The sequence below is a fragment of the Microtus pennsylvanicus genome, chromosome 6 (assembly GCF_037038515.1).
Source record: "Microtus pennsylvanicus isolate mMicPen1 chromosome 6, mMicPen1.hap1, whole genome shotgun sequence".
In the NCBI taxonomy this organism is placed as follows: Eukaryota; Metazoa; Chordata; class Mammalia; order Rodentia; family Cricetidae; genus Microtus; species Microtus pennsylvanicus.
This window is the reverse complement of record NC_134584.1, coordinates 120,663,826-120,675,887: the sequence shown is the minus strand read 5'-3', so window position 1 is coordinate 120,675,887 and position 12,062 is coordinate 120,663,826. Positions and strand designations below refer to the sequence as shown.

At 46.1% G+C, this 12,062-nt stretch overlaps 1 protein-coding gene across 2 annotated transcripts in view; it reads left to right on the top strand.

Annotated features, from left to right (window-relative positions):
- The window catches only part of Zcchc14 (zinc finger CCHC-type containing 14), a 56,445-nt gene that overhangs the window by 29,107 nt on the left and 15,276 nt on the right, over positions 1–12,062 (top strand). For both annotated transcript variants that reach the window (XM_075977486.1, XM_075977485.1), the window contains exon 3: positions 7,816–7,889. In XM_075977486.1, the coding sequence (XP_075833601.1) occupies positions 7,816–7,889 (74 nt within the window). The remainder of the gene's footprint in view (positions 1–7,815; positions 7,890–12,062) is intronic.

Sequence of the window (12,062 nt, the reverse complement as noted above, 5' to 3'; positions counted from 1 at the left end):
TAACAGGGTTTACACCTCTGCACGTGGCAGGTGCTGTGCATGAGGGTGGTTACAGTGCTGGCATGGTTCCCCACGTGCCCTGTGTAGAGGTGCCACATGTATCGTAGCTTAGCTCTTGTATACTTTGTGCCCAATGATATGTTCTTATGGTTTTTGCATATATTTTGAGAAGGGGAAAGAAGGATAGTCTTTGAATGCTCTGTGTGTTTACCCCCTGGCTGCCCTTTTTCTCCCAGTTGATTTTGTGCAGCTCTGCGGATATGGACTTTGCCCATTGTCATTAGCCTGAAGATGTGGTTCCTGTGACTTCATTCTTGCTGACCATGGAATGCTTGACTGAGCTGGTTTTGCTCTTTAGCTTTGCCAGAGGCGTTTTGTCTGCTGGCCTCCTTTAATGAGAGTCTTCCTGCAGTGTGCGATTGGCTGTCTGTATGCCAGTGCCATTTTTCTCTGGTTGTTTTTACAGTTTTCTTTGGTCCCTACATGAGGTTTTTCTTATAACTCTTTTACTTCTTATACAAAGTCTGGAGGATTTCCAGCTGTTACGGACTCACTCCTCCTCCTCCTCCTCTTCAGCTGGCACTCCAGGGGCTGTGTGTGCTGTGCCCTCACCATGTCAGAGCCTATAAACCGTCCTCCTCTTTAGACAGGACACTTTCTTCATCGTCTTCGTCTTCGTCGTCTTCTTCTTCCTCTTCCTCTTCTTCTTCCTCTTCCTCTTCCTCCTCCTCTTCTTCCTCTTCCTCCTCCTTCCTCTTCTTCCTCTTCCTCCTCTTCTTCCTCCTTCCTCCTCTTCTTCTTCCTTCTCCTTCCTCCCCCTCCTCCTTCTTCCTCCTTCCTTCTTCCTTCTCCTTCCTCCCCCTCCTCCTTCTTCCTCCTTCCTTCTTCCTTCTTCCTTCTTTCTTCATGTCTGTGTGAGCCTGTCAGAAGCCCTGAAACTGGAGTTACAGACAGGCATAAGCTGTTGTGTGGATGCTGAGAATTGAACCCAGGTCCTTTTGAAGAGTAGACAGTGCTCTTAACCTTGAGCCATCTCTCCAGCTCCAGACAGGACACTTTCTTTGCTCTATAAATTCAGTTCCTCTTGTTATTCCCAGCCTGTTGTCCCACTGGATGTTCTTACATCAAATAATGTATTTCTGTCTGTCTGTCCATCCGTCCCTCCGTCCCTCCCTCCCTTTCTCTTTGTGGTTATTTTTGCTTTGCTTTATTGAGGTGGGATCTCACATAGCCCAGGCTGGCTTCAAACTCAACTGCATAACTGATGATGGCCCTGGACTTACAATGTCCCTGTCCCTACCTCCCTAATGCTGGGGTTAAGGTTTGGCTACCATACCCAGCAGATTGATTGTTTTGGTACTGATGGTAACTAGGGGTGCAGAGATAGTTTGTTTTCTCCACTGAGCACAGAATTAAAAGGTAGGAAAAAGGTTTGAAAAGCTAAGATAAAAAAAAGATACCTTGATAACAGGGCTTGAACCTGGGAGTCGCAGCAGAGCCACTGTATGATACCAGGGAACTTGGGTCTGCTTTCTTAGTCTCATTAATAAAATAATTTAAGAAGGGACACAAGCTGGGTGGTGGTGGCGGCACACGCCTTTAATCCCAGCTCTCAGGTAGCAGAGGCAGACGGATCTTTGTGAGTTTGAGGTCAGTCTGGTTTACAGAGCAAGTTCCAGGACAGGCTCCAAAGCTACACAGAGAAACCTGTCTCAAAAAAATAAATAAAAAGTAAAAAAAAACACACACACACACACAAAAAAAAGGTGGAGGGTGGGGAGATGACACACAAATGGAAGCTTGAAGACAATTTACTAAAATCTGAAAGGAAAACTCAAGGCAGGCAAGCTATAAATCTCACAGCTGCCCGGAGGAGAATAGAGGTGATAAGCTAGTATAGAGGGTAGCCACATGGCAGCAAGCGACCACACAGAGGGTACTTTTGGAAAAGATCATGGGAGCCGAAAGCATTAGTTAGGAACTTTAAGCACATAGTTAGACCCTAGCCATCTGAAAGAAAAAGAAGTCATTAAGTCAGGAGCCAGGAAGGTGAGCAGACCTAGCCAAGCCTGCCCCATGTTGCTTATAGAGACTGCTCTAAGGAGTGGGAATTCTAGGAAGGAAAAATATCTTACAGTGAACCTGCATTTCTAGAAATGGTCCCAGTCTTTCTTTTCTTTTTCCTTTTGTTGTTGTTTGTTTTGCTTTTCAAGAGAGGGTTTCTCTCTGTTGCCCTGGCTGTCCCAGAACTCACTCTGTAGACCAGGCTGGTTCTGAACTCAGATTTTCTTGCCTCTGCCTGTCAAGTTCTGGGATTAAAGGTATGTGTCTGGCTGGTCCCAGTCCTTACTTTTTTTTTTTTATTTGTTTTTGAGTATGTGCTGGCATGAATATGTGCACCACTTGGTGTCCACAGAGACTATAAGAGGGCATCAGATTCCCCCTAAAACTGGAGTCACAAACTGTTGTGAGCTGCCTATGGGCGCTGGGAACTGAACCCAGGTTCTTTGAATGAGAAGCAAATATTCATAATTGCTGGGACATCTCTCCAGCCCCCCTTACTTTTCTGTTCCTGTAGTAAAACACAATGACCAAGGCAACACATAGAAGGAAGAGTTTATTTTGCTTAACATGGTTCCAGAGAGTTAGAGTTTATAATGTTAGGTCAGCAGCAGTATACAGCGCGGTGGATGGGGCAGCACGCTGAAAGCTCACAGTTTTGAACCACAGGCACAAAGAAGAGCCAGAAGACTGGAACTGTCACAAGTCTTTTAAACTCATAAAGACCACTGGATGGTGGTGGCACATGCTTTTAATCCCAGCATTTAGGAGGCACAGGCTGATGGATCTCTGTGAGTTTGAAACCAGCCTGGACTACAGAGCAAGTTCCAGAACATCCAGGGCTACACAAAGAAACTGTGTCTCGAAAAACAATCAAAACCAAACCAAAAGAAAAACTTTTAACACGTTTCAGTGACATACTTCTTCCAACAATACCACAAGTTCAAAACCTCCCCAAATAATGCGATCAACTGGGAAGCAAATGTTCAAGCGCCCAGACGGTGGAGGACATTTGCATTCAAACCACCATTTAGGACCAGAGTTTGATTCCCAGCACCTAAATGTTGGCTCAAAACCATCTATAACTCCAGTCCCGGGAGGTTCTGTGCCTTCTTCTGACCTCCACAGGCACCAGGCACACATGTGGTACACATACATATATTTAGGCAAAACATTCATACACATAAAATAAAAAAAATTTGAAAAAAATTTTAAGAAAAAGGGAATTTCGGGTAGCTTGTTTTTCACAGGATGGTCCTAGCCCTATGAATCTGGTGGTCTAGTACTGTGGGACTCAGGTTTTTTTTTTTTTTTTTTGCTTCTTCATCATTTCCTCCTTTCCTGCCCCTCTGGTTTTGTTCTCTAGGTGAGAACCATTGATGTAACTCACAGCCCGGCAGCATCTCAAGCCCCAGTGCTGTCTGCATTGGTCTGCTGTCTGCTGTAGTCCTCTGGAGCTGGGCTAGGGTTTCTCTGCCAAGGTGACCACACAAGGCTTACAGGGACCCAGTAACTGCCGTTTCTATGAGCAGCAAGCCTCATACCACCAGCAGGCCATCTGGAAAGAGCTGTGAGCTGACTAGAGCCTATAGGAGAGCTCAGAATTCCTTCACATGCCATCATGGTTGTGGTCCTGGCTCTGGTCTGGTCTCGTCTGACGTCACTCTCATAGTGGTTGAGAGCAACTGTCCCTGTCCTGCCCCTGGACCCTGGCATGAATCAGCTGGCTTGTCTACATAGTCCTGAGTAAAATCCAGGGGACATAGTGCCAGCCTTGCACATGCTTCTTTTGAGTACCTGCTGTCAGCCTCATTTCTGTGATCATACAATTTAGTGCAGAGCTGTGTGTGTATCTTCCCCAGAAGATAGAGGAAAGGAACAGCATTGCAAGCCAGTGCTCAGACCACCAGTAATTGTAGGAGGTAGGTATCCTTTGGTCAAAGTTGATCAAGAATCAAAATGCTGCACAGTGCAGAGGGGTGTGTGCATCTATATACCTTGCTTCAGCCTATAGGTGCCAGTGCACCAGCCAGAACACGCCCTCCTCACTCAGTGACTGATGATTAAGGGGTCCACATGTTAACTCTGACTGACTGATTTTGAACTTGAGATCTTGCATTTTCTCTGTGTTAAGTTTTGCTCCAAAGTGCTAAAACATTCTGTGGGTGAGAGCCATACTATACATTGTGCAGGAGACAAAATTGGTTTCCTTGATTGGAATTGTATGTAATTCTTGAGTATTTATGTAGCTTGATTTCTGAATAGCATCAGAAAGCATAAATAACCCTTGGAAATGCTTTTCTGTGGCTGTTATTATTTAAGGAGGCTTATTTTGAAGCTGAGTATCAAAACAGACTACTCTTGGTCTGGAGAGATGGCTCAGCAGTTACGAGCACAGGCTGCTCTTCCAGAGGACGTGAGTCTGATTCCCAGCACCCACATGGCAGCTCACACCTGTCTAATTCCAGTTCCAGGGGATGCAGTGTCCTCACACAAACACACATGCATACAAAACAGTGCACATTAAAAAAAGACACCAAGGGGCTGGAGAGATGGCTCAGTGGTTAAGAGCATTGCCTGCTCTTCCAAAGGTCCTGAGTTCAATTTCCGGCAACCACATGGTGGCTCACAACCATCTGTCATGAGGTCTGGTGCCCTCTTCTGGCCTGCAGACATACACACAGACAGAATATTGTATACATAATAATAATAATAAAAAAAAAGACACCAGTGCACATTTTAAAAAGTTCAAAACAGACTACACAACTCACTGTCCCAAAAGCCTCATGAGATGCTGAGCCTAGATTTGATTGTGGGCAGCATGTGTTCCTGCATGGGTGTGATCTTTGGGCCTACACCCGGCACCTGTCTTGATGACAGTATGATATTAGAATTATTTGAGGAACTTTTGACTAGCTGGTGCCCTGTTAAAACCTCTCCTTTGCCATTCCTGAAGCAGCAACGGCCGTCAGAGAGGCAGTAAGGGAAAGACAGTGAAACAAACTGGCTGGTGGTGGACACGCTTTTAATCCCAGCACTCAGAGAGACAGAGGCAGGTCGATCTCTGTGAGTTTGAAGTCAGCTTGATTTACAGAGTGAGTTCCAGGACAGCCAAAGCTACACAGAGAAACCCTGTCTTGAAAACCAAAAACAAAAAAGGTGGTGTAACAGTAACAACCAGGAAAAGTCAGTTCACCCCTCTCAGCAGTTATACGTATAGAATAAAAATAAAAAATATAGAAAACATATTTCTCCAGTGTAGCCAGGCCTACATAAAGAGACTCTGTCTCAAAATAAATAAATAGAAATAAATAAATCTTTTTTAAAAATGGAAAAAAAAAGGTTGAGAAAAGCATTCCCTGGTGCCCATGAAGCTTCCAAGATACCAGTTGCCCTACACTGTAGCCCTGGAAGCCGTTCAAACCAGTGGGCAGAGTTCTGGAAAGGTTCTGCCCTAAAGGCAGCTAAAAACTGCAGCGCCCATTGTGTTTGAAGTCTCTGACCTTGTCCAGAGGAGGAGGTGGCAGCACCCTCTCGTTGCTCCAGCCAGCTCTACAGGTGTAAGGTGCCTTTGGTGTGAGAATCATAATTACCAGTTCCTAAAAGCCCAGCAGTTGCCTGGGAGTTGAGACTTTTCTTGTGCGTGGTGCTGCTTGGAGATGCCTGACCTCTCGATCTCATACCCCTCAACTTTGTTCAGTTGTGTGAGTTTTGTTTGTCTTTTGTGATGTTGGGGGGAACCTAGGCCCATAAACATACGAGGCATGTGCTCTGCCACAGAGCCAGTCCAGTTTCTATAATCATGGCCTCTAGTGACTCCCAAGTTTGAGAGTAAACTGAAACATGGTGTTTTATTACATTTATTTACTTATTCTATTTATTGTGTGTGCTGTGACGTGGCACATCTGTGGAGGTCAGAGGACTTGTGTGAGTTGGTTCTCTTCTTCATCTCTTGGGTCCTGGGGATTGAATCAGGCCATCATGCTTGGTGGTAGGTACCCTTACCTGCTAAGCTGCTGCCCTGATATTGGGAGCCTGGAAGAAGAACCTACAATGAGTTGGGTGCTGAGGCTGGCAGCAATAATGCAGTGAGATCTGTACTTGGTTTAAAACATATTTCATGGGCAGTGGGCTGGCTGTGAGTGCTTGGCCTGGCTCCAAAATGCTTTTATCTGCAAACAACCAAATGATATTCATCCACTTTGCCTGTTTTTCTGTTCAGCTCTGAGTCACTTCCCTTAGTCCAAATGGATTTTTCCTTTTTCCTTTCTCATACACCCTGATACTCTTTAGTTTGGGAACACTGGGTACAGATTGATTATCTGGGCAGGGCAGGCACTGGTCCTACAGTCTGTTGCTTAGAGAAGGAGGATGGTCTAAAATGGTGTCACTGAGACTGTGTAGAGGGGTCGCTTCCCGCTGACTGTAGCTGAAGGAGTAGCTGGAGTGGCAAGGATGGCAAGAGATGATGGCACATCTCTTCCTCCATTTCTGCTGCAGCTGGCGCGTGCTAGTGCTGAGTGCTCTGCTGTGGTGGGGTGCAGCGTCCATACTGGGGCTCTATTGTAGTGTCTGTCTCCGCTCTCAAGCCCAGCTTCACTACAGTGGGTGGAGAGCAGCTGTCAGTGGTACTAGAGCAAATTGTGTAGCCATGTGCCAAGAAAGCTGTTCACACAAATGGGAGGAGGTAGTTTGGTCTGTATGCTACTCAGTTCAGACAGCACTAATAAAAGACACTTGAATACTGGGAATGTCCATTCTTCATCATCCAGAGTAGTAGCCCCACACACATGTCTGTTCAGTACCTAGACCAGAATTTAGTCCATTTTTATTCCATTTTAATACATTTAAACAAATAGCATAGTGACTCCAGCATGGAGCACCACAGGTATAGGAACCTCCCAGTGCACCTCATAGAGCAGGGTAAAGTTACCATTGCCGAGAATTTTTTTTTCCTCCTCTAGGTCTTTTGTCTATAAAACTTCTTGGTTGTCCCTCAACATGTCACAGTACTGGCATTCTGGAAGGCTCTGTCTTTGCTGACCAGAAGAGTATACCTGCAGGGAGTGTAAAGCCTAGTGAGTGTGTCACCATCCATCACTAGAGTTCAGAGTGTGCAGAAAGCTCTGCAGAATGTGAACACATGTTTGGGCTTGCCTGGAAACAGTGCTAATAGTTTAATGGTGTCATTTCATTTCTGAGGAGAAAGGTTTGGAACATGAAATAGAGCAAGGCTTTAGAGCTCCGTGGTGACAGCAGGTCTCCTTTAGCATGGTCAGTTCCCAGCCTCCTGGTCATGTCACAGTGCCTGGGAACCACTGTAATTCCTCCTAGACCTTGCCATTGGAGCTTCCATTTTTGCCCTAGTGGCAAAGCTGAGCAACAGTGCACAGGTCCGTGGAAAGACCCTCAAGACTGTGCCAGGCTTCTTCTCATGTGGAACATTCGCTGTGGGAGACATGGTTATAAATTTCCGAGAATTAGACACAGTTTTTGACTGTCTTGAAGGACAGCATAAGAGCTCACAAATGTGCTGTCCAACTCAGGCTCCCTACACTCCCTTTCTTGGAATTTGGTTGGTATCTGAGTATCCTTTAGTCTTCCAAGATGCCAATACCAGCTGAGGCTGGTCCAAGTGCTACTCAGGTCTTGGTTCTGGCAGCCTTGTATGGAATAGCTACTTGTCACATGCCCAACAATCATTTGTATCTCAAAGTCTTACTGCATTCTTTAATTTTGTGTTTGTTTTTGCAGTGAGTGTTGAAAAAATAGACCTGAAGGGATTATCACACACGAAAAATGACAGAAGTGTTGAGTGTTCCTTTGAGGTAAGATGCTGTTTTCCCTCACCTTGGAGGTATGGAGGGCACACTTGTCATGAGTAGCCACTTCATGTGCTAGAATAAAAGCTGTGCTTCTTGCAGAACAGTGGTGCTGAGTGAGATGGAGCCTGTCTGGGGCCGGTGTCTGGGGTGGGCTAGGGTATTGGGGGACAGCCACCTTCTCAGGGAGAAGCTAAGCTCTAAAAAAACATCAATTCAGGGGGCTGGAGAGATGGCTCAGAGGTTAAGAGCACTGATTGCTCTTCCGGAGGTCCTGAGTTCAATTCCCAGCAACCACATGGTAGCTCACAACCATCTGTAATGAGATCTAGTGCCCTCTTCTGGCTTGCAGGCATACATGGAGGCTGAACACTGTATACATAATAAATAAATAAATCTTTAAAAAAGAACCCTGGTTGCTCTTCGAGCTGATGAGGGAGGGGGACTTGATTGGGGGAGGAGGAGGGAGATGGGAGGCGGTGGCGGGGAGGAGGCAGAAATCCTTAATAAATAAATAAATTTAAAAAAAAAATCAATTCAGTCCTTGTCACCATGGGTCTGGAGGCTATGGCACTGGGCACTCCAGGATAGTAAGTCCCCTAGATGAGACACATACAAGCTGACTATGTGGCCACGACCAGTCGGTCTGTACAGGGGCATGTGCTCAAAACTAATGCACCAGAAAGGGCTGTCTTGTGTGAGAGCGGCTTGCCATAACAAAGGCTTAGACAAGCCTCAAAGTTCCCTTTATTCCCTGTTACAGTGTTCAGGGAGCCAGTCCCAGGCTTCCATCAGAACACAGTCCTGGTTGACTCCAGATTTTACTGTGAGCATGTCCACAGGATATAGTCTTTGTAGTCCAAGATGGCAGCTAGGGCTCTAGTGCTCACTTGATGGTGGGCAGGATGCAGACTAGGGAGAAGGAACATGCTCAGGAGCAGCTGGAGAGGCTTCTGCTTATGTTTTGTTGATAAGACTTCAGGTTCTTGGTCTCACTTATCTTCAAAGGAAACTGGGAAATGTATTGTTGATTTGTATCAGGGTTTTGTTACCCACCTGGCATGCTGGGGTAGCTGTTTCTCAGACTCTGTCTTCAGACATGGACAGATCATGAGCATATGCCCTGGCAGTGCTGGGAAGCACACTCACAAGAGACTCTTGTTTAGTATTGTGTGTGAGTCAGGGTTGCTCTTTAGGAGGTGCTATGTGGTGAGAACCCTTTGTATCACAGGTGGGATCATTTCTGAACCCTCCCCCACACAAAAAAAAAACCAACAAAGAGGGGGTAGGGGGAGAGGGAGAGAGAAAGCTCTGGGAAATAAACAAGTGAAAAGCTTCCGAGCCCAGTACTAAAATGTGCTCTTTAAAAGCTGCAGCTAGTAGATAGGACTGCTGTCCTCTGTAAAGCTGTTTTCTAGGCTCTGAAGAGAATGGGTGAGCTAGTCATAAGACAGAAAGGGGCATGAAGTCTACAGAGAGCTCTCAGAGCAGCTGGGTGGGAGTGGTGCACGCCTTTAGTCCCAGCAGTCGGGAGGAAGAGACAGGCGGGTCTCTGTGAGGTTGAGGCCAGTTTGTTCTACAGAACGAGAGAGAAAGAGGGAGAGAGAGAAGAAAGAAAAAATAAATGGTTTTAAGATTTGGACAGAGTCCTAAGAAAGAGGCATGTCTGGTCGTTAGCATGTGTGGAGAGGTGTGCCAGCAGCCTCATAGCTGAGGCGAGGTGTTAAGGCATTATGGAAGAGCTCTTGGTGTGGGGTTTGATTTGTGATACTGCACAGCTTTGTTTGTGATGCTTCAGGATCCAAGATGAATGGTGTGAGTGTCTGCGCTAGGAATCTGCATCGCCAGGGCTGTAGTGTCCACAGTGGACACTGCGCAAGAGGGGCACAGAGAGGCACAGTGACTCAGACTCTTCCTCCAAACAGGTGTATACTGTGGAAGCCAGTTATATGCAACTCTATAAAATGCAAACTACTCCATGGTGAGGGAGCATGTCAGAAAGCTTTTATGTAAACGGTGAAAGTCTGCTGAGGGCTTAACTGTCCTGATTAAGTGATGGTTTCACAGGTGGCACAACATCCAGTCACAGACTTGTGTGTGGCTCACCATCAACTATAATCAAAAGTGAACATTTTTTTTCTTACTTTTTCTTGATAGGGTCTAAAGTTTTGCTGTGTACCCCAGGCTGACTTAGAGTGTGCTTCAGCTGCCCAAGTGTGGCTTACCATACTTGGTATCAAAATCTTAAAATGTTGTTTGAGAATCAACGTACTCTACAGAGACTAGTGGAGTAGATTAGAAGATAGTGAAAACAGTAAGTCAGATCAATAGCTGCTTCACTGTGCCTTGAGCACTGGACAGCTTGTAGTGAGTGGGTGTGTTCACATTTGAAGTGTCTGTTGGGCTCTGTGTGCTTAGGGAGAAGCCCAGAGCTTCTTGCCCAGTAGTCGTCTTTTGTGATTCTCTAGAATTCTGATGGCTTCCACTGTTTTGTGGTTAGGATTTCTGTTGCTGTGATAACCCTGACCAAAGGAATTTTGGGAGGAAAAGGTTTATTTCAGCTTATACTCTGAGAGAAGTCAGGACAGGAACTCAAGACAGGTTCTTACAGGCCGGAACTGAAGCAGAGGCCGTGGAAGAATGTTGCTTTACTGGCTGCTTCCCATGGGTTGCTCAGCCTACCTTCTTAGACAACCCAGGACTATCTACCCAGGGTGACACTGCCCACAGTGGGCTGGACCCTCCCACATAGGTCATCAACCAAGATAGTGGCTACAGACTTGCCAAAGGCCAGTCTGCTGGAGCCACTTCCTCAGTTGGGGTTGCCCTTCCCAAAATTACCCCAGCTCGCATTGAGTTGACAAAGGTCTAAGGAGAACACAGTGTTTCCCTGTAAGGAGTAGCTCAGGAAGCGTCTGCTATAGACAGGTGTGAAGCTCTGTGTTCTTTTTCACAGAGTTAGTTTTAGTTATGCTGCAGCTGTACTTGCTGGTTCCGAGGAGGCCCAGCCAGAGTCTCAGGAAGCAGATGGAGGAGTGGATCTGAAGAAAGTGATGACTGAGTCTCTCAGAAGTGTGAATTGCTCCCTCCACCTGCCGGTGTGCAGGAGAAACAGTGGAGGGGTGCCATTTCTGAAGCACAGTCACTGAGAGTGTGACTTGAGTTACAAGACATTACTAGTATAGTACACCCCTCCAAAGCCTGTTGTGTCTTGTCCTTAAAAGTTTGTTTTCATTTGAGAGCATTCTTTACTGATACAAACCAGCCAATACTGAGCCTGATGCTTTTCTGTCTCACTCAGGTCTATTCTCTCAGAGTTGTGGCTTTTGATTTGTTTTGAAGTCACGATCTCATTGTATAGCCTAGGCTGACCCAGAATTCTTCATTCTGTCTCAGCCCGGGGTTATAGGAATTGTCAAGATTTTGGAGTGAGGGCATGAACCACTGTCCTTACTGAGTCATCTATTTTTAGGAGTGGCAGGGTATTAAGAACTAGCTGGGCAATACCATTTTGATGCTTCCTGTTGGAGATGCCTCATCTATTCCCCCCTCCCCCCCTACCCTCTGGTGGTTGGGTTGGTCAGGGTTTCTTGTTTTCATTTTGTGCTTTTTTGGGTTTTTGTTTGTTTGTTTTTGTTTTTGTTTTTTTCAAGACAGGGTTTCTCTATAGCTTTGGAGCCTGTCCTGGAACTCATTCTTGTAGACCAGGCTGGCCTTGAATTCACAGAAATCCGCCTGCCTCTGCCTCTGCAGTGCTGGGATTAAAGGCATGTGCCACCATTGCCCAGCTTTTGTGTGTGTGTAAAGATAGGGTCTCTCTATGTAGTCCTGACTGTCCTAGAACTCTGTGTAGATCAGGCTGACCTTTAACTCACAGAGACCCTCTCTGCCTCTGCCTACTTAGTACTGGAATTTATGAAGTATGCCATCATACCTAGCTGGGACTGGAGAGATGGCTCAGAGGTTAAGAGAACTGCCTGTTCTTCAAAAGGTCCTGAGTTCAATTCCCAGCAACCACCTGGTGCCCTCTTTAGGAAGAGACTTGGTCAGTTGTCCTCATCAACTTAGATCATGAAACTCATTATGGACAAGTTCAACAGAACCGCCATATACGGCTGCCAATGCATGCTTCAGCATTGCCCGGGCAGACATTTCATTCATTTTCTCCCATCATACCTG